The 27,175-nt window shown below is 43.2% G+C and overlaps 1 protein-coding gene across 25 annotated transcripts in view; it reads right to left on the bottom strand.

Moving 5' to 3' along the window:
* Positions 1–27,175, bottom strand: part of LOC108160402 (disintegrin and metalloproteinase domain-containing protein 11) — a 551,474-nt gene that overhangs the window by 189,340 nt on the left and 334,959 nt on the right. For all 25 annotated transcript variants that reach the window (XR_004471659.1, XM_033387853.1, XM_033387852.1 and 22 more), the window contains 7 exons: positions 13,296–13,595; positions 13,065–13,234; positions 12,815–12,984; positions 12,589–12,752; positions 12,314–12,478; positions 12,112–12,256; positions 11,863–12,034 (listed from right to left, as the gene is read on the bottom strand). Coding sequence is in view for 24 of the 25 variants with exons in the window: in XM_033387853.1 (XP_033243744.1) it covers positions 11,863–12,034; positions 12,112–12,256; positions 12,314–12,478; positions 12,589–12,752; positions 12,815–12,984; positions 13,065–13,234; positions 13,296–13,595 (1,286 nt within the window). In the remaining variant the exon portion in view is untranslated. The remainder of the gene's footprint in view (positions 1–11,862; positions 12,035–12,111; positions 12,257–12,313; positions 12,479–12,588; positions 12,753–12,814; positions 12,985–13,064; positions 13,235–13,295; positions 13,596–27,175) is intronic.

Here is a 27,175-nt window from a genome sequence, read left to right as displayed (position 1 = left end):
TAATAAAATAATACCAGCAGGAACGAAGCAACCTAACTGGAGGGTTACCCCAAAGAACCCATCCCCGTTTCCGATCAGAGACCAGCCGTGGAAGCGAGCGCGTACTCCTTCTCAGTTAGCCGACCACCAGCTTCATTGTGCGAAGATTCTCTTCGTTAATCGTTACAGTAGCAAAAGGTAATTCAAATGCAATAAGTTGCAAAGATGGACCTGCACAGTGTCGTCTTCATAGTCTGCAAGGGCTTCAGATACCTCAGCGACAAGGATTTTTGTTAACCCGAGCCCTTCCGCTCACTATACCTGAAGACGCCTACCACCCTACTTTCGAGGTGTCGCTAGATATAGGACCAACTGTATTGGATCGGTCGAGTAGGCTACCTGAACGTGTCCGCTGCTTTCGTAAAGCCGAGTTTGCGAAGCTTAATAACCTCATTACGGATTTTGATTGGTCCGCTTTGTACTTGTACACTGGTGTCATAAAAGGCACAAACATTTTTTACAATGCTCTTGGCACATTTTTTGATTCTTGTGTCCCGCTTTCTTGTCCGACTAGATCTGGAAAACCCCCTTGGTTTACCAAAGAGTTATCCAGTCTAAAAAACTTTAAATCAAGACTTTAAAAAATTTCAAGAAGTGGGTTCTCCTACTTCTCACTCTCGCTATGTAAATGCTCGGTCAAACTTTTCTGTTCTTAATGCTCAATGCTATAAGAACTACCTATCTCGATGCAGGGTACGTTTTTCGCAGGACCCTAAACAGTTTTACTGCTTCGTAAACAGTAAGCGTAGAACGTCCGCACACCCATCCTCGCTATCATTTTGTAATACGTCGGCAAATAATGATCAGGCAATTGCCGATCTTTTTGCCCAATTTTTCCAAACCACCTATTCTGAGGAAAGCTACTCTGGTCATCCGTACCCATACGGTTTACCGAGGTCGAACGGCATTTTCAGTCCCTTGTTAAATTAATGTTCTTTACTTCATGATCTTCGACTAGTTAAGCCGGTGTTTTCACCGGGTCCAGACGGGGCTCCAGGTTGTGTACTCAGGTACTGCGCCGAGGCTCTGTGTGGACCTTTGCTTAAACTATTCACCCTGTCCATTGATTCTTCTTGCTTCCCCCCGATCTGGAAGGAATCGTTTATAATTCCTCTCCATAAAAAAGGTAGCAAGTCTGATGCAAAAGATTATAGAGGTATAGCAAAGTTATCCGCTATTCCTAAAATGTTTGAGAAGGTATTAACTCCGCACATGCAACATCTCTGCAAGTCACTTATATCTCCAACTCTGCATGGATTTATAAGGCGGCAATCAACCACCACGAACTTGTTAGAGTTAACCTCTTTCATTATTAAAGGCTTTCAAGGTAACTTACAGACGGATGTTATTTACACCGACTTTAGTAAAGCATTCGACTCTGTAAACCATTCCCTTTTAGCGCATAAACTTGACCTTTTAGGGTTCCGCCCAACCTCCTGAGATGGATTTCTAGCTATCTTTGTTCCAGGTCTCAAAGAGTCTTCTTCAAAAACTCCCTCTCTTTACCAGTAAAGGTTTCTTCGGGAGTCCCACAGGGCAGCCATCTAGGCCCCTTACTCTTCACACTCTTTATTAATGACTTGCCTTCGGTATTAACATACTCTCGAGTACTTATGTATGCGGATGATGTTAAGCTCTGTGTCCAGTACAAGGACATTTCATTTCATTCTCGCTTGCAATCCGATCTCAATGACTTTTAGTCATGGTGTTGTGCAAACTTGTTACACCTTAATGCCTCGAAATGCAAAGTTATGACATTTCATCGTTCTAGCCCTTTGTTGGCTCCCTATACCCTATTTGGTGGTTCTCTTGAGAGAATTACCCTGGTGGATGATCTGGGTGTTATGTTAGACCCCAAGTTAAAGTTTTCCGAACATATTTCTACCATGGTAAATAAGGCCATGGGCGTGCTTGGGTTTATAAAGAAGTGGTCAAAGGAATTTGACGATCCCTTTATAACAAAGACTCTCTATACCTCGCTTGTTCGTCCGATCTTAGAATACGGCTCCTGTGTATGGTTCCCTCAGTACAAAGTACACCAGGACCGTATAGAATCAGTACAGAAAAACTTTTTGCTCTTTGCTCCCATCTTACTCTAGTAGACTACTATTAGTAAACCTCCCATCCTTAGTTAACCGTAGAAAAATGCTTGGTGTGATATTTATGCACAACTTGATCAGGGGTGACATAGACAGCCCTGATCTGTTGAGCCGCATAAACTTCACGATTCCTATTAGACTGACTAGAAATTTTATACCGTTGTTCCTTCCACTTTGTAGATCGAATTATTCCTTGCATGAACCGTTTAGGGTCTTATGCTCGGATTATAATTCCCTCTACCATATTATATCCACCACTAATTCTCTTCCTCTTATTAAATTACTAATCCTTACACACATTTCTAGTAATTATTAATTGTAGTGGTATTTGTATTTTGATTGCATGCTTAGTTTCTTAGTAAGTTTAGTGCTAATTTTCCTCGAATGTTAGTCTAATAGCTATCTTTCTTGCATGTTCGCGTTCGGTTCGACTACACACCGTGCGTCATGAGGCAGCGCCCCTCGGTCGGTTGGGCGGGAGGAGGGCTGCGTTTTGCCTGGGATCCGCGCGTAACAGCCTTCTGCTGGTTTCACACGGGGCACTTGACGGTGCAGTAACTGCATCGCCTCTTGAAAGATGCAGTCATTGCATGTCAACGTCCAAGAATTGAATAATCAGCAACATAATTCATATGAAGCTCAGGCAATGCTGCAACATCAGCAGGCACAGTTTCAGCAATGGCAATAACAGCTCCAACAGCAGCAGTTTCTCATGTGGCTACAGCAACAGCAGCATAACAGTCAAGCCAATCAACACCTTGAAAAACTTGAAAAAATAGTTTTTGAATTGTCCAACACGATTAAGCATTGTACTGTATCTAACCTTCAGTCCCAGAACAACGTTTCAGACTCACAATGCATCCACTAAAGGTTCTTATCTGGAATGCAACAGCATTGACATTCTTCTTCTGACTGAGATCAGAATCAAAAGAGGGGTAGCTGTAAAAAAACATAGCTACGCCTTCTATCCAGCCTTCAAGCCATCGCGGAATAATAATAGCGTTGGGGGAGTGCCGGTCTTAGTGAGGACCTCGCTTTGCCATTTTCCACAAAGGGTCATTGAGACACGCAGCATGGAAATGTCAGCAGTTAAAGTAGCTACAGGACTGGGCGATGTGGAGTTCAGCGCTATTTACTGCCCACTCAGAGTCAGGATTGAGGAAAGACATTTCATCGATGAACTCCGTGCTTGCGGGCAAAGGTATTTGGTTGGTGGTGACTGGAATGCCCGACATTGGCTGTGGGGAGACATTCCCCTAGGGGCGAGAGCTAGCGGAAGCCATATCTGCCACTGGCGCTACGATCCTTGCAACTGGATCACCATCCAGGTACCCATATGTACTCAATCACACGCCGTCCTGCATAGACTTCGCAGTGCATCATGGAATTCCGGATTCTCGAGCAACAATAAGTCAGAGCTGGGATCTGGACTCCAACCTCCTGGCCCTAGTCATCAACATTGAGACAGATGCCATTATAGAAAATCCAAGCCATCGTCTAGTCACCAGGCACACTGATCTGCTCGCCTTTAGGCAACATTTTGATAGGTCGAGTCAACTGAACGTCACGCTAAACTCTGAGGAAGAAATCGAGATGGCTGTAGATAACATCACAGAGAGTATAAACACGGCTGCAGCTGCCGCAACGCCTTCGCATCCAACGACTAGCGCCGCCTATGGAATAGTTCTTACAAGAGAGGCCAAAGAAGAACGGAACAGAAACGAAGATCAGGCCAATTCGTTTGCACATCATTTAGAGAACAGGTTCACCCATTACCAATTCGCCACGGAGGCACAGTACAGAGAGACCCAAGACAGTCTGCAAGCACCTCTACAAATGGCCTTACCCGTTAAACCAACCAGGGTTTAGAAAATTGTTGAAGTCATCAAGTCCCTACCGAGGAAGAAGGCTCCTGGCATGGATAGAGTTTGCAATTCTACACTGCAGGCATTGCCCACTCGGGCGATACTCTACATAGTGGTCATTTTTAACGGCATGTTAAGGGTGCAGTTTTTCCCTAAGCAGTGGAAGATAGCAGCAATACTAATGATCCATAAACCTGGAAAACTGGACGATGACCCGGAGTCGTATCGGCCAATAAGTCTATTTTCTTCCTTATCTAAGTTGTGGGAGAGGCTTCTTGCCAATCGTCTTGGTGGTATTATCAAGGAATGCCGTATCTTGCCGGATCACCAGTTTGGCTTTCGGTAGGGACACGGCACAGTGGAGCAAGTCCACAGATTGGCAAGGCACATCCTACAGGCCTATCATGATTTAGAATACTGCAATGCAGTCTTCATTAATATGCATTCGATTGAGTTTGGTATATCGGCCTACTGAGCAAAATTAAAAAACTCTTCCCAGCACCATACTACGGAGTCCTACGATCATACTTGGAAGGACGGCAGTTTATGGTCAGGATCAGGAACACCTATTCAACCCCTCGCCAAATGAGAGTTGGAGTTCCACAGGGCAGCGTCCTTGGCCCGCTGCTCTACTCTTTTTATACTGCAGATCTACCCTCCCCAAGAGAGCATCATATGGAGGTTCCCAGTAAGGCTCTTCTTGCTACTTACGCGGACGATATAGCACTGCTATACAGCTCCAAATGCCGCCTTGAGGCAGCAGATGGACTCCAGGAGTACCTCCACTCCGTGGCAGCTTGGTGCAAGACATGGAATTTAAAAGTCAATCCCTGAAACCCTGAACCCTGAAAGCGCTCATAGACCACACCCCACCCATAAAATTTAAAGGCGTAACTTTGGACCAACCGGAGCAAGTAAAGTATCTCGGAATCACCCTTGATAGGCGTCTCACTTTTGGTCCACTCTTGAAAGCAACGGCTCTTAAATGTTGGCAAAGAATGCAGCAACTGCGGTGGCTGATTAACAGAAGAAGCACCATGTCACTGAGAGCCAAAAGAGCAGTTTAAGTACACTGTGTAGCCCCGATCTGGCTCTACGGTATGCAGATTTGGGGTATTGCTGCAAAATCGAACTATAAACGGATACAGGTCCTGCAGAACTGTCCCTGGTACGTGCGAGGCTCCACCCTACATCGGGATCTAAGTCTGCATACAAAGGAGGAGCAGATTGGAAGGCACACCAGCAGATACAGTGACAAGCTGATTAGACACAAAAGTATGCTCGCTAAAAGTGTACTACCAGCCAGGCCTTTGATGCGGTTGAAGACATTGGTTTTTGCCAAAACTATAGGCCAACTCTAAGTTTCCCTCCTAATGTTATAATATTATATTTTTTATAAGTCCCCTTACATTAATCAATAGGTTTGGTCTCCTCAATATTATTTACCTGTGTTGTTAAGATACGATACATGCAATGTACGGATTCAACGCTTAACTCAAATATATATAAACAAAAACAAAAAAACCAACCGACGCGTCGGTGCTCTTGATTTGGTAGCTGCGCCCGATGCTGTTTCCAGATCGTGTTGCGCTTCTTGTCGCACTTGAAGCAATTTCAACCTGGACATGCGTTTGTTTTGTGATTCGTTCTAAAACAATTAACGCACATTTTTTGTTTTTGTACCCAATTTAGTCGTTCCTAAGGAGATTTGGAGCGAAATTCTTCGCATCCGTAGAGCCAATGGCTTGCCTTCTTGCATAAAGGTGCTCGTGCTCTCCCTGTGTTTTCTGATGCACATGTCGTGCCTTTTGGCTCTCTCCTTGATGCTGGTGGTTTCCTACTGGTTCTTAAAACTCGAATTCTTTGCTCTAAGAACTGAAGCATCGTGTCCAGCGAATGAATGTCTTTTGAGCTTTCCAATGATTGCTCATACAAGGTTTTATTTGTAACATCCAGTTTGTTTCTGATAATGGCAATCAATATTGGACCCCATGTAGATATATTGATGCCCAATCCCTTTAGTGATGCAAGGGATTCTATGGTTGTTATGTACAACTCTTTTAATGACTTGGGGTCGTCATTAATTGTTTGACGATTGAGGAAACGGTTCAGTACCGTATTTGAAACATATCTGGTTTTGTTGTATGCGTCAACTAGTAATTCCCAAGCGGCTTCATAATTTTCTTCCTTTAGATCGATATGTCGGATCAATCTTTCTGCCTCGCCGGTAACGGTGGTTTTAAGATTCCACATCTTGTTCACCATAGGCGTGTTAGTTAGAACTGGGTCCATTTAAATAGATCCCCATCAAACTTCGGAATGCTGATGCGTGGAAGATGCACGGATGGTGTCTGATTTTGCCAATGCTCCTTGTACCTTACTTTCCAGTGTTTGGTAGGCTTCCATGTCAAATCCTCCTTCTACTCGGTCTTCGTATTCCTCATGAATGGTGAAGTGGACTTCTTGTGCTAGAGTCCATAGTGATTTTATCAAATCACTTGATGTGCGTCCTTCCGCCTCTGAAAGTTTTTTCAGATTGCGTTCTACGGACTCTACTATGGCCTTTTGTCGGCGACATAGTGAAGGCAATTTGCTGTAAGCCTTCGGGGACTTCTGAAAGCGTTCTTTAGGACCTACTGGAGGTTCGTCATGATTTCTTTAGGGACGATTTGACGTTCCCCACGAACGCTAGATGTCTGCGATAGCATGTCAATGCATTCGGAAAAAATTGTAATGTATTTCTTACATGTTGTACGTAAGTCTTCACGAAAATGTACATATTCATCCGTTTTGTCTGTATCGCGAAGTTTTGAGTCGTTTTTGTTAAAAAGATTCCACGCATTTTCGAGTGCCGATATTTTGGCTTGAAAGTAAGAGGCCATTTGCTTTCTTTCTTGGGGATCTCTTTTAAAGTTCCGAATGCACCTCGATATTTCCTCGCCAATATCTTGCTGCACATCAATGGCCATTGTAGCGGCAGCTTCTTCCTCCTTTTGTGTATCCATTCTATCTGTTTGTACTTATTACTTTTTGACCCGTTGAGAGTGTTTTATTTGCTTTGCAGTTGGATACGCTCTGAATCGAAACCGTTTTCGTTCAGAAAAGTAATAATAATTTGTGCTGTTTCCCATCTATGGAACGGACGAACAACAAAAATTTATTGCCTCGATGGTAATCGAGTTCTGTAGCTGTTTTTCTGTTGGCTGATAACCTGAATATACCAGATTTGCCACAGTGATACTTATTGGTAGGAGATGCTTCCGTAAGTGTATGGCCTTGTGCCTAATTTTATTGAAGATTTCCTGTTGACTTCTTCAATCTGATGTCCAGATCGAGTCGCAAATGAGGATCTGAAGAAACAGCAACAACCTCTGATGATTGCGATGGGAAATAAGTGACAGGCAGTTGTGGTACTGTTTCTGATACTGAATTTTATTGAAAAAATGCATCTCTTTATATAGCTAGCAGTGGTAATTTTATTGTATTGCCTGATCATTATTTGCCGACGTATCGAGAAATGAAAGCGAGGATAGGTGTGTGGACGTTCTACGCTTACTGTTTACTGGTCCTGAGAAAAACCTATCCTGCATCGAGATAGGTACTTTTATTGCATTGAGAATTAAGAGCTGAAAAGTTTGACCGAGCTGTTATATAGCGAGAAAGAGAAGTAGGACCAACTTATTACAAATTTGTATAAAGTCCTGATTTTAAGTTTGTTAGACTGGATTACTCTTTGGTAAACCAAGGGGGCTTTCCAGATCTAGTCGGACAAGAAAGCGGGACACAAGAATCAAAAAATGTTCCAAAAGCATTGTAAGCAATGTTTGTGCCTTTTGTGACATCAGTGCACAAGTAAAAGAACTATAATATGATCTTTATCTGATAGCGAGGATGAAACAGCGGTTAAAGCGTTTCAAGCAGCAAGTGCTGCTCATAAATTAAAATATCCGAAGAAGGTGGAATATACGACAAATTAAGTAAACAAGAACATCGGATTAATCATCGGACTAGATTTTTCAACTCCTTGTAGACTGGACAGCCTCTATAGTTTGCTATGTGTTCTTGGGGTTTTCTTTGTAAACAACTAAGTCGTGGCAGTTTCTACAAGCTATGTAGACTGATCGTAGCGTATATTAAGTTTTGGTGTGCACATATTCCTGGCAATTTGTGCATTGCAATTCATCATTGCTTTTATGTGGTTATTTTACTGTGATCATGCGGTGCAACAGGTACAGAAATTTTTGCTTTTGCTTGCTTGGTACGTCTAGTAGTAGATAGTAGTCATTTCTTGTTAAGTTTGTTTTTATGTATATTACCTTTATTGGTTAATTAGAGTTGAACCATGGTCAGTTAAACTTCTTTTAGTAAAGGCTTTGTATTTGATTATAAAATAATAGTACAATTTGCTAATTTCTGTTACTTTGGAGCAGATTTCTAGGGTAGATTTCTTAGATCATCCTGTTGGGAAGGTCGACTGGGTGTATTCTGGCCAGCTTACGCCGGTATCTTGTTTTCGCAAGACGCCTCGTCAGTACATTAGGGTGGCTTATGAACTTACATATATGGTTCTTCGCTTGATTGTTGATACCATCAGCAAGAAGTGGTACGTTAAGGTCCTTGGCAATGTCAGTTAAACTGTATAATAGAAGTTTAGAACATAAATTACTCTACAAGCAGGCTATAGCAATTCTCTGACACAACAATTCAAGATTGAAGAAAGCAAAAAATGTAATTATTAAAATTACTAAATTACGGGAAGATTAATGGTCAGAGTGTTAGAAAGATACGAGTTGAAGATGAGGAGAAAGATAATGCCTAGTCGGGTGCGACGGGATTGGATTCGATCGCACCAGATAAAAGTTTGTGGAGAAAGAGAATTCCATGGCAAATCCTACGGCTTTTAAGAGAATGGCTGTTAATGAGACGCAGCATACTCTCATAAGAAGGACGATGTCTTGAAGGCTCCCAATTTAGTCCGCGGAAAGCAAAGATAAGGAATTCTTTTTGAACACTGGATCACATGTCCGTCGAGTCCAAAAACTCACAAGCTATTATGTCCATTCCGATCCCACCAGTTAATAGACGTCGCGGAACATCACATGTACCAGGCCTGTGGTGCCTAAACCACTAGTGGAGGTCCAACCAAAGACTAAAGTTTTTGTCTCATGGCTTGCCCCTCGCCTCACATCTAGTGATGTAACTACTTTTATACAAAGCTAAATAAAAGCCGTCGGCTTAAAGGTGGAGAAGTTTAACTTCTCTTATGCCAGGGAGATAGCTTTTTTTAAGATAGACGCTTTTCTTAAAGGAAGCTATATGCTCCAACTCAATTCGACGCCATTTGTTCTGCTAAATTTTGGCATATTTTTTGGATCTTGTGGCCCGCTTTCTTGTCCGATTAGATCTGGAAAGCCCCCTTGGTTTACTTAAGTAAGTTGTCCTACTTCTCACACTCGCTATGTAATAGCTCGGTCAAACTTTTCAGTTCTTAATGCTCAATGCTATAAGAACTACTTATCTCGATACGTTTTTCTCAGGGCACTAAACAGTTTTACAGCTTCGTAAGAACGTCCGCAAACCCATCCTCGTTATCATTTCGTAATACGTCGGCAAATAATGATCAGGCAATTCCGTTTTTGCCCCGATTGTCCATGGATTCTTCTTGCTTCCCCCCGATCTGGAAGAAATCGTTTATCTTTAGTAAAGCATTCGACTCTGTAAACCATCCCCTTCTAGCGCATAAACATGACCTTTAAGGGTATCTTTGTTCCAGGGCTGAAAGAGTCCTCTTCAAAAACTCCCTCTCTTCACCAGTAAGGTTTCTCCTTACTTTTTACACTATTTATTAATGACTTGCTTTCGGTATTAACATTCTCTCGAGTACTCATGTATGCGGATGATGTTAAACTCTGTGTCCAGTATAAGGAAATTTCATTTCATTCTCTCTTGCAATCTGATCTCAATAACTTTTAGTCAGGGTGTTGTGCTAACTTGTTACACCTTAATGCCTCGAAATTCAAAGCTATGACATTTCATCGTTCTAGCCCTCTGTTGGCTCCATATACCCTATGTGGTGATTCTCTTGAGAGAATATTAGACCCCAAGCTAAAGTTTTCTGAGCACAATTCAACCATAGTAAATAAGGCCATGGGCGTGCTTGGGTTTATAAAGAAGTGGTCAAAGGAATTTGACGATCCCTTTATAACAAAGACTCTCTATACCTCGTTTGTTCGTCCGATTTTAAAATACGACTCTTGTGTATGGTGCCCTCAGTACAATGTACACCAGGACACCAGAAGCTTGGTGTGATTTTTGTGCATAACTTGATCAGGGGTCACATATACAGCCCTAATCTGTTGGGCCGCATAAACTCCACAATTCCTATTAAACTCACTAGAAATTTTATACCGTTGTTCCTTCCACTTTGTAGATCGAATTATTCCTTGAATGAACCGTTGAGAGTCTTATGCTCGGATTATAATTCCCTCTACCATTTTATATCCACCACTAATTCTCATCCTTTTATTATCCTCACTCACCTTTCTATTAATTAGTAGTTGTAGTGGTATTCGTAAATGTATTTTGAATGCATGTTTAGTTTCTTAGTAAGTGTAGTGCTAATTTTCCTCGAATATTAGTCTTACAACTATCTTTCCTGCATGTACGCGTTTGGTTCGGCTACGTCCATATAAAAAAAGGCAGAGAAGATCCAGGGCGAACTGTCGTCCAAAGGAGTCCAACGAATCTTTAACTGTCCGGGGAACGTCGAAAGGCGTCGAACCTTCCAATAGCTAACTGTCAGCCACCAGAAAAGTGCGAGACAGGGAAGCAGTGTCGTATTGCCGGATGATGAGGGACCGGTTCAGGAAACGACGGGTACATGAGTACCCACCTACGAGCCTATGCTTCGCGGAGATCTGGTCTACATATGTGATTAAGCTGTTCCACCCAGAGAATGGAAGAAAGGCATCACGATAGAAGTGTTCCCTGGAGTGGACGGAGTACCACGACGAGCGGTTATGCGCGTGGCCAATGACGATCGAGCCAAGGTGATGATGCGTGCCTTCTCTAAGTTAGCTGTTCTGGGTGTGGTGAATGGATCTGCTTCACGGGGGTCGGGATGTCGTGGAACGGATTAGTTTAACGCTCGATAGTCAGGCAATTAAAATGTAACGACACGCTCGCGAAATCGATATTATTCTATTTAGTATTTTTCAGGGAAATATGCATTTGTTGATGTGCGGTCATAGTGAGAAGCGCCAAGGTCAAGTCTCGCCGATTGGTGAGTCAGTCCCCCAAAGAGAGTGGGAGATCTCGAACTAAGAAAATGTATTTAACTTCCTATAGAATAAAACACTACATACATCACACACGCTATTTCTTGTTTCGTTGTCGAGGCGATATTTGAATGTGTTAAGGGCAACTCCCACTTCGTTATCGTCGGTCGGCTTCATTTAGTATTCAAGTCGATTTGTAATAACAACTCAATCATCTGCCTTCTTTATTCTTAAATATGCCTATTTATTTTTGCGGTTTCTTTTGTCTTTGTTTTGTTTTTTTAAACCTTTCCCAATATCCCTGGTTAAAAAGGAAAAAGATATCTAAATTGGCCGAGACGTTCTAAAGTCCAAAGCAGATTAACGCAACCGTTTGGTTTTTATACAAAAAGAAAAAGATAGAGTAAATTAGATTAAGCAGTTAAGGAATTGAATTCGGTTCACGAATCAATAAATTAATATATAGAAACTAGTTACCGGATATATTAGTGCAGAGGCAATAGTGCCCCAAACATTACGAATCGTATTGCTATGCAAATATAGGTGATAGATTCGCTCTGTTAGCGATAATTGATAACTTACTCTGGATCGCACTTAATATAATGCTCATTCACATCACGCCCACAATGGCCATTAATTGAGCCCTTAGAATTAAATTGTTCATAGCATTGCCGATCTGCTGCGGATCCCCCATATCCCCAAATTGCTTCACATTGCAGGCTTAGTGTAGGACAGTAGCCCTGGAAACAGTAGCCTGGAACATAAATACATGGGTTTCGAATTAGAGCATGTTTAATGATTCTAAAAATAATAATGCTAAGATCTACGCACCAGAGACGCCTGACTTGCTGAGGCCACATGGAGACCCATTTTTCTTGTAGACGTCAGAAGGACATTGACCGACTTCGCCATCACAGTATTCTGGAAGATCACATTCATTGTTTGAGTCCCGGCAAATGTAATCCTTAGGACGTAACTGCAAACATGTAATACAATTATAATGATTATTATGCTGGCAGGAAATAGTACATACGCGGCATTGGTCACAGCATGCGCCGCTAGCGCATTGCGCCTCAGATTTTAGCTTGCATGTTATTCCGTCGCAGCAGGGATCCAGGGCACATTCTTCAAAGGTACCACAATCACACTCCTCATCTTCCTCGACTACTTTATTACCGCAGTTTCGACGCAATTCGATCTATTGAGTGCAAATTTTGAAAAAAGCTGCGTTAATAAAATTCTGGTCTAGCAACGGTTTAAGAAACTCCCAATCACAACTTATCAGTTGGATTTCCGCTCATCGCTCACCTCATTAGGCTTGTTGAGCAAACACAGTCCGTGTCCCGTACGCAATGCGTCAATGTAGTCTTTCTTACTGCATTCAGAAAATTTATACGGTTGGACATTCTCCTGCCCGACGATCGACTGTGCCATTATGCAACCATGCCAGTCGCGACAAAAACATTCCTCACCTAAAGCCAAGTAACAGATCTTTCTTTATAATTTTTATATAATGGAAAAAGACACTTCTTACGTCCATCGTCGTGCCCCATTCCGATGTTATGGCCAATCATGTGAGCCATGGTACCTGCGAGGAGGTGTGGCTCATAGACGTTAACATCGACGCTGATGCCTACAGCCCGAGGTGTACAGACAGTTTCAGGAACGGCCATCCCAGCCTCTCCGCCGGAAAATGTTTCACCACTAAAAGACGGAAATAAAATAATATAAGAGCATAGTACAGTCCCCTGTAAGAGTGCACAGGGAAGACAGGAAACTCTTACGTAAGCAACTGAGTAGTATCTCGCTCAATTTGAAACAGATTTCTTGACGTGTAATCGTTAAAGTTAGATATTGCCTTGCCAATGTCCTTACTTCCATCGATGATGGCTTGGTTTTTTCCCCATGTTTCAATATAAACCACCGACACACGAGTATTCAGGGTACGGAAGTACTTGCAATTTTAAATTCAAATAAATAGTTTCAGACATTCGGTTAATACTGTTAATACTTACCAGATCAGCTATATTGGCAACCTGTATTGCGTCGTGAATCACCTCGGCGCGCGTGCTCCCGTTGCGTTTATCAAACATAGCCTTGTCCACGATAATTGCTGTTTCAATGTATTTGGTGGCCTCTCGCACATCCCGCTTGCTGCGAATTGCGTGGTTCTGAAGTATCTCGTCCACCACATCCGCAACTCCTACTGACAAGTGCTTGGTGCGACGAGACAATCGCCATGAGTCTAAATTACCTGAATTTGCGCATCCCTTGTTTGCTTTCGTACGCGCTTCAAAAATTACATGTGGATGTTTCTGCCAGTAAAAGCACAGGTGGTGATCGAAAGAAAATGTTAAAATGTTTGATAATTACATTTTGGGATTGCAGACTTGCTTAAATTTAATTTTTACAATATATATTTAATATTTCAATAATGGAATATTTGTTATATTTTTTAACAAAATCAATTCAATACCGAAAAGGATCTAAAAGACTTTCAAAAAACTTTCAGAATGGTCGATAATATTAGTCAACAAAATCCAATCCAAATGTTCCAGGTTTTTTTTTTTAATTACAAAAAAATATTTTTTTGAATGTTTCGATGGCCCACATCCCCAAAACCGGAATATTAGCTGGGCAGTTAACAGTTTGAAATCGTTAAAATCGCCAAATCATTCCGGCCAAACTTCAAAAGACCGAAGACGATCAACTGGTTGCAATACAATTTCTGGAATATACTGGTAGTAGGAAAATTATACTCTCATAGCTTAACGCAAACAAAATTTTGATTCCCAAAGCAAATTCTTGTCGTTCTCTTTCGTAGGTCAGACGCGTTAGTCGCTAGTTGTCCCGTCTATCCCGATCCCACCAGTAAATAGACGTTCCGGACTTTCGGATATTGCCACCACAGGTACTAGGCCTGTGGTGACTAAACCACTGGTAGGAGTCCCACCAAAACGACAAGTTTTTGTTTCACGGCTGGCCCCTGACCTCATATCTAATGATGTAATTGCTTTTATTCAAAGCAAAATAAAAGCCGTGGGATTAAAGGTGGAGAAATTCAACTTCTCTTATGCCAGGGAGATACCCTCGTTTAAGATAAGCATCTCCCCAACTCAATTTGACACCAATTGGTCTGCCAAATTTTATCTTTGTTCCAGGTCTCAAAGAGTCCTCTTCAAAAACTCCCTCTCTTTACCAGTAAAGGTTTCTGCCACAGGGCAGGCATCTAGGCCCCTTACTCTTCACACTCTTTATTAATGACTTGCCTTCGGTACACTTGAGTACTTATGTATGCGGATGATGTTAAACTTTGTGTCCAGTATAAGGACATTTCATTTCATTCTCGCTTGCAATCCGATCTCAATAACTTTCAGTCATGGTGTGCAAGCTGGTTACACCTTAATGCCTCGAAATGCAAAGTTATGACATTTCATCGTTCTAGCCTCTTGTTGGCTCCCTATACCCTATTTGGTGGTTCTCTTGAAAGAATTACCCTGGTAGATGATCTGGGTGTTATGTTAGACCCCAAGTTAAAGTTTTCCGAACACATTTCTACCATGGTAAATAAGGCCATAAGCGAGCTTAGGCTTATAAAGAGGTGTGGTGGTCAAAGGAATTTGTATGGTGCTGTGTATGGTCCTGTGTATGGTGCCCGCAGTATCAGGACCGTAGAGAATCAGTACAGAAAAACTTTTTACTCTCTGCTCTGCGGGGCCTTAACTGGGATGAAGGTGTGAGACTCCCATCTTACTCTAGTAGACTGCTATTAGTAAACCTCCCATCCTTAGTTAAAAGTAGAAAAATGCTTGGTGTGATTTTTATGCACAACTTGATCAGGGGTGACATAGACAGCCCTGATCTATTCAGCCGCATAAACTTCACGATTCCTATTAGACTTACTATTATTATTATTATTCCTTGCATGAACCGTTTAGGGTCTTATGCGCGGATTAGTTCCTAGTTCTCTTAGAAACTTTAGTGCTAATTTTCCTCAAATATTAGTCTAACAGCTATCTTTCCTGCATGCTCGCGTAACAGCCTTCTGCTGGTGTCACACGGGCCACTTGACGGTGCAGTAATTGCATCGCCTCTTGAAAGATGCAGTCATTGCATGTCAACGTCCAACAAAAAAAAAAGCGGATAAAGCCTAACACTCAACCTCAAAAGTCTTTAGGCCAATCAGTCTATCGTCGCTTCTTCTCAAAACTTTGGAGAGACTAGTCGGACAAGAACTGAGGACGGGCCTTGGGAGTGGACCGTCGTTTACTGATGCTCATCAATCAACTGCTCACGAGCAGGGCGGTGTCATCATCGATGCCTTCCACACAGTCACGGTATGTTAACAAAGGCACCCCGCAAGGTGATTTCCTGTCTCCTCTTCTATGGAACACAGAAGAGTCTGTGTGACCTGGAAGAGGGTGTTGCAATTACCTTTTCGGAGAATTACCTTAAAACATACTCTACTACACTAATGTATTCTGATGATGTTAAAATCTGTCAGTCTTACTCTGATTGCTATTTGCACACACGCCTTCAACTGGATCTAAGTGAACTACTATTGTGGTGTTCAACTAATCTTCTTTTTCTGAACCTTTCCAAATGCAAACTTATGACATATTACCGTCGCGCTCCACATTTTGTCTCATATGTTCTAGGAAATCATGTTCTCGAGCGAATTTCGAGTTCAAATGACCTCGGAGTCCTTTTTGATCATAAGATGTTTTAACAGCCATATAGCTGCAACTGTAAATAAAGCTAAGGGTGTTTTAGCGTTCATCAAGCGTTGGTCCAAGGAGTTTGACGACCCGTACGTTACGAAACAATTGTACATCTCGTTAGTACGTCCTTTATTGGAGTATTGTTCTTGTGTGTGGAGTATAAAGAGCAGCAGGTTGTTATTGAATCCGTGCAAAAGCAATTTTTAATTTTTGCCCTTCGTAACTTTAACTAGAACTCAGGTAGAATCTTGCCACCCTACCGGTCTAGGCTAAATCTTATTGACCTGCCGTCGTTGCACCGTCGCAGAATATGCAATGGCGTAATGTTCGTGCACAAGCTCCTTCTCGGGATTGTTGACTCCCAAACTCTCTTGGGTCAGATTGACTTGGCTGTCCCATCTAGACCTACCCGTAGTTTTAGGCCTATCCGTTTACCCATATGTAGGTCTACTTATGCCGAACATGAACCTTTTAGGGTTTTATGCCATAATTATAACTCCCTCTGCCATACCCTATCCCCTGAACTGTCTCTTAAACTAATTGCAAGCAATATTTATAATCACTTAAATTTAGCTAACTTTTAACTTCTCTTTTTTCCGCCTTTTGTAATTAAGTACCATTATTAACAGATAATTCGTTAATTTAATAAATAAAAAAATTTAAAAAAAAACACTCTTTGGACCCAACTGAACCCAATCAAAACAACTGGGCAAAATTCAGCGAACTGCTGCCCTGTGCATCAGTTGAGCTCTCCGAACAATATTGTCCCTACAAAATCGCTACTTTGTTCCATAGATACCCCTTTCTAAACATTTATCTCTCACAGACACGGGTAGCGTGAGGGACCACCAGACCCAGATGGGGTCATAAACATCTTCACAGATGGATCGAAGCTGAATAACGAGGTCGGAGGAGGAATCAACTCCGAAAAGCTGAATATAAAGTACTCTATCAAGCTCCCAGATCAGATCAGCGTCTTCCAGGCGGAAGTCACAGTAATCAGAAAAGCTCTAAACTGCCTTAAGTAGTTGACGCTAAGTGCGATTTCATCGAACTCGGCCACCGTTGCAAACTGCCGCAAATCTTTTCGCGAAATGGCTCAGCAATTTTGTATTAGGCCTAGATGGGTGCCGGGTCACCAGGACATTGAAGGCAGGCAAACAAACAATAAACGCCCAATTGTAACCTTAACAACGGAGCAATTTTTAATTTGTAAATGTGGAGTCAGAGTTGCCGAAAAAGCTCGGCAGCTTCCAACATTTTGGTGACCCCGACGTGATCGCCGTGGACTTGTCGTGTATTAGTAGTGTTTCAAGTAGTTCGTTAAATCAAATTCGAAAGTTTGACGTAACATTTGTCGAAAAGTAGCGAACCAAAGATCGTTGTGGCCGACCGTGGCAGTTCTAGCGACCCGCTTTTCGTTTTCGCTTCTCTTTCGCCGTCTGTTTCGTTGCTGCGCAGCGCACTGTCAAGACCGGCTGCATAGAGTTCCAAGCGTGGTCCGTTAGTTTTCTTCGCCTCCTCTTTCGTCGTTTGCTTCAGCCAGCTCTCGTGGCTGGCTGCGCATATCTCTCCCTCGAATTCGAGCTTAAAACAGTGCGAAACATCTCGGTCGCTCTCTTGTGCATAACTGTTGGTTCTTTTTCGGTCGTCGCTTCGTTGCTTTGCCGGCGCCTACATTTTGGACATACCCAAATAAACAGTGCCGCGAAAGTGATCGCAAAACATTTTGATCTCCTTTGAACTCTCGCGTTGCATCATCTTTATTCAACTGTGATCGACTCACACACTCCGCGTCAACAATAAATAGCCAAAACCATGGGCAAAAGGAAAAATAATAGAAGGAGTGGATCGTTGGCTATGGGCAATGACGGTGATACAGTGACAGTTGGCGATGCTCCATCTAGTGAAAGGGTTAGTGCGAACGCAGCCAACACCCAATTCCCTGCATCGCGGATTTCCATTATGAGGCGGAAGGCTAGAGCCATTTTCGACAGGCTAGAGTCAATACGCACAGAGATGGATCGTGAAAAGCTGCGCCAAAGGGATGAATATGATCTGCGAGTGTTGTTGGAATCATTGACGGAGCTGAAATCCAATTTTATTGTGGCACACACCAGTTTGGAGGAAGTGGATTTTGAATCTATGTCCAGTGAAATACCAGGAAAATTTGACTCGTCCATCCTATCATTGAGGACCATTCTACAGCGTGAGTTAGGCAATCGTTCGCCGCCCACGCATTGTTCCACGTTTCAAATGAACCCAAGTGAATCCCAATCCATTATGTACATGGCCAATCGATCGCGCTTGCCACAGCTGCAACTGCCCAAGTTCAGCGGAGCCTCTTCAGAGTGGACAAGCTTCTATTCCATGTTCACAGCTGTGATTGATAGTGAAGCTGAGCTGACTTCTATCGAGAAGTTACAGCATTTGCGGTCTTGTTTGAGCGGAGCGGCGTTGGACACCATTAGTTCGTTGGAGATGAGCGAGGCTAATTACAATACCGCATTAGATATTCTCAAAAACCGATTTGCTAATAAACGTCTCATTCTACAGGCACACATTAGAGAAATATTTGGGCTGTCGCGTGGGAACTCATCTGTTGTTTCGCTGCGGGCATTTACGGACGCCGCCACCTCACATCTTCGCGCGTTGGAAGCGCTGGCAACTAAGGAGGAAATAGCTGATTGCATCATCGTCCACGCACTCTGGAAGAATTTGGACAGGCAGACTCAAGTTAAATGGGAAGCAGCGTCGTCGAATGGCGATATTCCATCCTGGGAGAACTTATCTTTCTGGAACAAAGACCTAGTACCCTTGAAGGCATTCACCACTCCATGCAAGGGCAGATGGTCAGGTTGGCAAGTCAGGAAAAACCGTGAGTACGCATCATCGAAAATCGTTTGTAGCATCTTGCGCTCCTGTTTCCTGTGTGTTTTGTGAGGGCACGAACCAATTGATTGCCAATTGTCAATGGTTCAAAACTCTATCGCCGAATGATCGTCACAAGAAAGCAAAGAGGCTCTTGTTATGCGTCAATTGCCTACGAAAGAGTCATCACTTGAAAGATTGTAAATCAGGTCCCTGCCGTACTTGCCAATTGAAGCACCACACTCTTCTGCACTTTCTTCGTCCAACAGAGCCCTTCCGTACTGTTTCTTCAAACGAGCCGCAGCCAAATCATACCGCCATGGCAGCATTGTCGCCCTCCTTGACGCAAGCTCATATATCCCAGCGTCCGTCTGAGCCTGTTATATTAGCCACCGTCGTCGTTCTCGTCAAAAACAGTGCTGGAACTTTCATGCCATGTCGCGCATTGTTGGACTCGGGCTCGCAATTGCATGTCGTAACTACTCGTCAGCTTCAACTGCGAAAAACCAAGCTGCTTACTACAGTCTCTGGCATAGGAGATGCTAGCCTCTCAACTTAAGGTATCTCGGTGGATCTCGTTCTGAAATCGCGGATTTCAGATTTCACCACTAGCATCACTGCCGTCGTTCCCCAGAAGATTACGGACCGTCAACCTCGCGTCTCAATTAGCACTGCTAATTGGCCTATACCTTTGAATATCCAGCTTGCTGACCCTTCGTTCCATAAGCCTCATCGGATTGATCTGCTCATCGGAGCCGGACTTTTCTTTGAGTTGCTGTGCGTGGGAAAAATTCAGCTGGCGCCTGGATTACCTTTGCTACAGAAGACATATCTCGGATGGACTCTATCTGGTGCCGGGCACTTGGCTCCCAACTCCTCGTCGTTTATCGCCACCCAATCTTCGGATGACACCAATCACAGCACTCGGCTCGATGACTTGGTTTGTCAATTTTGGGAAGTGGAGCACATCTTTGAGACAATCGCTAGGGCAACAAAGAAGGAACTTCACTGCGAGGAACACTTCGTCAACCATCACACTCGCTTACCCTCAGGGGAATACTCTGTCCGCTTGCCTATGAAGCGAAGTTTAGAGTCCTTGGGAGATTCCTATTTGCAAGCAAAACGGCGCTTGGAAAACTTGGAGCGCAAGTTCGTGCGTAATTAAGCTCTTCATGAAAAATATTAGGCATTCATGAAGGAGTACCTGGAAGATAGGCACAAGTGCAAATATATCTTGCCACATCATTGCGTCATCAAAGAGGACAGCTCCACAACAAAGCGGAGGGTTGTATTTGACGGCTCTGCAGCTACCACATCTGGTCTTTCGTTAAATGATCTGCTTATGTCTGTTTCCACCATTCAAGCCAAGCTATTTCACACACTCATCCGTTTTCGCACACTTTCGTTTAAGCACATCAACTCATTTGGATTCATAATGCGCATCTTCGGTTACGTTCAGAAGTTTATCAGTAGGACGAAGTCACCGGATCTCACATCTGAGGACCTTCGCAAAGTGTTCGAACATAAACATATTATTGTACACATTCACTCATGTATCCAAAAAATGGATCTCTAAAGAAATCACTAAAATAAATAAGTAATGTTAATTAGGGTGTAAACAAAGATATTTAGCCCATCAAAAGATACTACAACAAAACAAAAGTGGGGAAAACACTTAACCAATGCATTCTTAAAATAGTACTAATGTAAGCATACACTCATAGACACCCGCAGTAAAATGTATCCTTTGCGTAGGTCTAACGATAATTATAGAATACAAAATTGTACCTCCTACCTCATTGTCAAATCACATATAAGGCTCTGATCTTAAGAATAAAATTTAGTTTGAATTTACAACTCAACTCGCAAATGTTTAGACTTTTCTTTTAAAGTCTTAACATTTTGGTCCTTCGAGACTCTCCGTTGTTTCCCCCCTGCGGTAAGAGCACGTAGTTAAGCCAGCTCCTTTGAGACTGAACCACTGTCTAGTTCACTGACAGCTAAAAGTAGCAAAATAAAAAATTCTGATTTCCCTCCTATAGGAAGGAACAGAGTATAAAATAAATGAATGAAACGTAAGTACATGGGATCCGATATTGATTGCCATTATCAGAAACAAACTGGATGTAACAAATAAGGCCTTGTATGAGCAATCATTGGGAAGCTCAAAGGACATCCAGGCGCTGGATACGATGCTTCAGTTCTTGGAGCAAAGAATTCGGGTTCTAGGAACCAGTAAGAAGCCACCAGCATCAAAGAGAGAGCCAAAAGGCACGACATGTGCATCAGCAAACACAGGGAGAGCGCGAGCACCCTTATGCACATTCTGCAAGAAAGCAAGCCATTGGCTCTACGGATGCGAATAATTTCGCTCCAAATCTCCATCAGAACGACTAAATTGGGTACAAAAACAAAAAATGTGCGTTAATTGTTTTAGAACAAATCACAAAACAAACGCATGCCCTGGTCGAAACTGCTTCAAGTGGGACAAGAAGCACAACACGATGTTACATTTGGAAACAGCATCAGGCGCAGCTACAGAATCAAGAGGCCCGACGGTTGGTGCAGCAAGTAACAATAGTTACAATCTTCTGGCCACAGCAAAGGTGGCAGTAGAAGCCAACAACGGGCAGGTTGCTAATTTCAGAGCACTGCTAGATTCAGGATCACAGATAAACTTGATCTCTGAACGAATGGCATCAATGTTGTCACTCAAACTAAAAGACACAACATTACGGATCGAAGGAATTGGAGGTCAATCAAAGACCAGCAGAGCACGAGTAAATGTGCTCATGAAATCCCTTCACAATGGTTTTACGCAAAGAATTGAAGCTTTCGTATTACCACAGATAATAGCTGATCAACCAGCTGAGGCACTCGATTCAGAGAGCTTAAACGTACCAAGCAAGATCTCACTGGCAGATCCAAACTTCCATAAGCCAGGCAAAATCGACATGCTAATCGGAGCCGAGCATTACTACTCGCTGCTGCAACCAGATCAACAGCAGCTAAGGACAGGAGGCCCGTTGCAACAAAACACGAAACTGGGATGGATTGTGGCAGGAAAAGTCAAATCTGCCCACAATTCCTCACCCATTTGTGCAACGGGAGTAAACGAGCTCATGGAAAGATTCTGGACTCTGGACAATCTAGAGACGGAAGACAAACCACGCACTCCAGTGGAAGCACGGTGCGAAGCTCATTTTATAGAAAATCTTCAGACAGCTTCAGACGGCCGTTTTATTGTAAAGCTCCCATTTTCCGAACACCCTTCATCCCTGGGGGAGTCATTGGAAACCGCAACAAAAAGATTCCTAGCGTTGGAGCGGCGAAGCTCAGCAGAAACTTGGAAGAGTTATGTGGACTTCATGGAAGAGTATGAAGGACTAGGACATATGAAGATGGTGCCAGCATCAAAAGTTCCCAAAAGGCACTACTTCATTCCACATCATTGTGTACTCAAACCTGAGAGCACCACCACAAAGCTTCGGGTAGTATTCGATGCCTCATGCAAATCAACAAGCGGGAAATCTTTGAACGACATTCTGCAGGCTGGACCCACCGTTCAGAGCGAACTTATGTCCATTCTGCTACGATTTCGAGTTCATAAGTACGTATTCACAGCGGACATAGAAAAGATGTACCGGCAAGTGTGGATGAACCCGGAGGATCAATTCCATCAGATGATAGTCTGGAGAAACAATCCATCCGAAGAGATCAGGTACTATCGCCTGAAAACAGTAACATATGGGACAACAGCTGCTCCGTTCCTAGCAACGAAATGTCTGGATCATTTGGCAATACAATACAAAGACAGACTACCAGTAGGATCAACAACATTAAAAAGCGATTTCTATGTTGACGACTGTCTAACTGGAGCAAACACGATTCCAGAGGCAATTCATGTTCGACAAGAACTAAATAAGATATTGCTACCGTCCGGATTCAAATTGCGCAAGTGGTGCTCCAACAATGAGCAACTTCTCCAAGGAATCCCCAAAGAGGACATTGCCAACATACCATACCTTTGTGGCAAATCGAATAGCCAAAATCCAGGCATTAACAAACCAGTCACAATGGCGTCACGTGTCATCGGCCAACAACGCAGCCGATGTCCTGTCGAGAGGAATCGCAGCAAGCAGACTGGCAGATCACAATCTGTGGTTATATGGACCATTATTCCTGCACGGATCTCGAGACAACTGGACGAAGGCACCCAACATAGAACCCAGCAGTCTTGAGAGAAAGGCTAAACATGTAAGCTTGCCAATCACACCTAGCGCACTTGGGGATGAATTATACACTTGCAGACATAGCAACTCGTTTCACAAACTGCAACGCATTGTGGCATATATGTTACGCTTCTGCTACAAAACCAACAGAGCGAACACCACGACGCTCTGCGCAGAAGAACTGACTCACGCCCGCACTATAATCCTGCGAACCATACAACAAGTCGAGTTTACAGCAGAGTTAAAACAGTTCCAACGCTATAAGACTGTGGATAGAAAGAGCTCGATCATATCGTTATCTCCCTTCCTAGGAGACGATGAGCTCATCCGATTTGGTGGTAGACTTGAAGAAGCTCACCTCCATACAACGCAAAACACCCAGTTTTGCTGCCTTACAATGACCCAATCGTCAAAATGATCTTGCGGGAGCTACATGAGGAGAACATGCATTGTGGTGCTCAAGCATTAAGGCCAATCGCAAGACAACAATATTGGATTATCAATGACAAGACAATGGCTAGAAGCATCATCCACAGCTGTGTTAGATGCACCAAGGCTAGACCAAAGCTGATGCACCAGATCATGGGCAATCTCCCAGCAGAACGAGTCACACAGGCACGCCCGTTTCTTAATGCAGGCGTCGACTACTGTGGACCAATCTCGATCCACCATAGGATCCGAGGGAAAAGACCAGATAAGGCATACATCGCCGTGTTCTGCTGCTTTTCCACAAAGGCAGTACACCTGGAGCTGGTAAGTGACCTGACCACAGATGCATTCTTGGCCGCCCTGCGTCGATTCTTAAGCAGACGTGGGAAGTGCCAAACTATTCATTGCGACAATGCAACGAACTTTGTGGGTGCAAACAACCAGCCTAAAGAATTAGAAGACTCTATATTCAGCTCAAAGGCAAGTGCTCTGATCACGAATCATTGCAACAAAAAACAAGTGGATTTTAAATTCATTCCTCCTAGGGCTCCATCGTTTGGCGGCCTCTGGGAAGCGGCGGTAAAATCAGCAAAAAAGCTGTTGATAACAACCACCAACACAGCCTCATTGAGATTTGAAGAACCAAACACAGTGATAATCGAAATTGAAGCAATTCTCAATTCTCGGCCCATCACTCCAATGTCAAATGATCCCACTGATACAACAGCGCTCACCCCAGGACACTTCTTGATTGGTGAACCATTGACAACGCCTCCTGACGTCAATACTGATCATCAAGGAAGAACATTGGTCAAGCGCTGGGAATTTGTATCGCGCCTAAAGCATTCATTCTGGAAACAATGGTCTACAGAATACCTCCAAGAATTGCAAACGTACCTGAAGGATTATTAGTTTTGGTTAAGGAAGACAACCTTCCTGTAATGAAGTGGCCAATGGGTCATTAAGACAATCAATCATTAAGACAGATCCTGGACAGGACAACCACGTACGAGAGGTTGACGTTAAGACAGCATCTGGCGTATACAAGCGCCCGATCACTCGTCTAGCGCCGCTCTTTCCAGAAGATGTGGCAATCAAACGTTCCCACAACGTGATCAGTGACACCACGGAGATTGATGAGCCACCCACACAGCGAACAACAAATTTGTCACCTACATTAACATCAACATTAGTGGTGCTCTTGCTCATGCTTCCATTAGCATTGTCACAGTCAATAAATGTGACACAATTCGCAAACAAGCCTGGAATATTCTATGAGAAACTTGGAACATCAAGAATAGCAACATCTGAGTGGACCATGATCGTATACTATGACTTGGACCCATATTGGAAGGATATGCAACTAATGTCTGCTGGAATTTCAGAGTTACGATACATGTGCCCTGAACTAAAAAATGTTCCGGCATGTAACTACTCCATAGTTCAACACTTTCAACATGTGTATAACGAGCTACAAGCAGGAAGCGTTTTAATGAAAAACTCTCGAAAACGCAGATCGCCGCTGGACATCATAGGAAATGTAGCAAGCAGTCTTTTTGGTGTTCTCGACGCAAAATACGCAGAAGAGATGACTCAAGTAATTGAGAAAGTGAAAACCAATGAAGACTTTCTACTACATCTGCTCCAAAACCAAACATCAATTGTCGACGCGACAATAAACGTAGTCAGAAAAGACAAAGTAACAACTGATAATCGCCTAAAAATTTTGGAACAGCATATGGCTACCATCAACCGAGAAAGAGGGTCATATCACAGCGATCATCTAGCACAATTAACCCTGCTCACAACAACTCTCCAACGAATGCAGTCCGACATATCTGATGTCCTAATCGGTATTCATCATCGGAGAATAAGCCCCGCGCTGGTGTCTCCCGAGCAACTAATAGACCAACTAGACCAGATACGGGATCATTTGCCACAAGATCAAATGCTGCCGGTCACAACGAAGGAGGTGATTCAACCATACAGAATCATGCGAGCCGAAGGAACCCCGACTGCAAAACACGTCATCTTCATGCTGACGCTACCGCTGGTCTCAACAGCTCAGCTCGAAGTCTTCAGCATCAACCCAATTCCGTTTTGGGACTCAACAAGCTGGAGTCTATTTGACCTCAGAACCACAATAGTAACGGTAAACATCCACCGAGACCAGTTCATGGGCACTACCCAAGAGGAATTCCGACGTTGTCTTAAAGTACACAACGAGGAGTTCATCTGCTTTGACCATCAGACGATCTTCAATGTGGACAATCGCTGTGAGTTTCAACTGTTTAACAATAAAACAGAAACACTGTGTCAGGTAACACACACAAAGGCTGACACGGTGTGGCTAAAAACTCAGCATCCAAATAAATGGATCTTCGCAACGCATTCTACAACTAAACTTCAAGCAGTATGCAACGGAGTTCCGTCAACCATCACACTGGAAGGAACTGGTTTACTCTCCATGTCCCCTGGTTGCACGGCTCGCAATACTGAAGTAAGCATCAGCACCTTCAGCACCACAATCAGCGAAGTAAAATCGACTTACACTCGGTTTGGTGACGTGAGCCCACCGGAGACATCACCCTCGCCACCAATGTGGCAACTGAAGAACCAGACATCAGACTTTCTTCAAGAACTTGATGATCTACGCCAGCAACTATCAGCCATCAATCATCACGAGCTGCCACACCATCTCACCACCGTGCAGCACCATCAACTCGCTGCTTATGCAGCTCTAGCAATATCAATTCTATTGATCATTGCCTTCATTTTCCCGAAGAAGTATCAACTATGGAAACCAAGGCCATCAAATCCCCAGCCATGTCATCACCCCCTATACCCCTTGCACGCCGGTTTGCCGTCGACTTGAACGATGGTTGAACACAGTTTCAACGGCCGGAAGAATGTTCAATTGCAGAAATATGCTTAAGTAATAGTTTATAATACCCGTCGGCATAACACAGTGGCACCGTGACACAGTGTTCTAATTAACATGTAATATAATACCTCACGACAACACACTGGCCACTGCAGTGAGTTCTGCTGACAATGCACTCTCTCCGCAGAGGGCGAAGACAGCGGGGCAGTTGCTGACCATTAAAATATCGCAATTGCCCACCAGACACTAAAATTATCCATAATACACAAAACATATATTTGACAGACTCAGCACTTTTGTACCTTTTATTACCAATAAATAAGAATCAGTTTTATCAATAAAATCAGTATCAGAAACAGTACCATAACTGCCTGTCACTCATCTTCCATCGCAATCATCAGAGGCTGTCGCCGTGTCTTCAGACCCTCCCTTGCGCACCGTAGGATACCCACTCCGCAGTCCAACTGGTTCAAGTTCTAGTTGCGACGACCAAACTGTAGACGGTTTATGTACCGTATGCAACCCAGCTTCCTTCACACACACACACATTAACAAATAATTTGGGAAAATACGAGCTAAACAGGCTATATTTTTAATAGATGACTAGGTATATCTATTGTGATCGGAGAATAATAAAAAAAAAAATAAAAATTAATGAAACGGAAGTTTCAATTTATATATTGGAAAAATACGAGCTGGACACTCTGTATTTTAATAGATATTTTAATTGAAAAATACAAATTTTTCGCGACGGTGGC

This window comes from Drosophila miranda, chromosome XR (genome assembly GCF_003369915.1).
Source record: "Drosophila miranda strain MSH22 chromosome XR, D.miranda_PacBio2.1, whole genome shotgun sequence".
Classification (NCBI taxonomy): domain Eukaryota; kingdom Metazoa; phylum Arthropoda; class Insecta; order Diptera; family Drosophilidae; genus Drosophila; species Drosophila miranda.
Note: the sequence above shows the minus strand (reverse complement) of the source record. Positions and strands in the feature narration are given on the sequence as shown.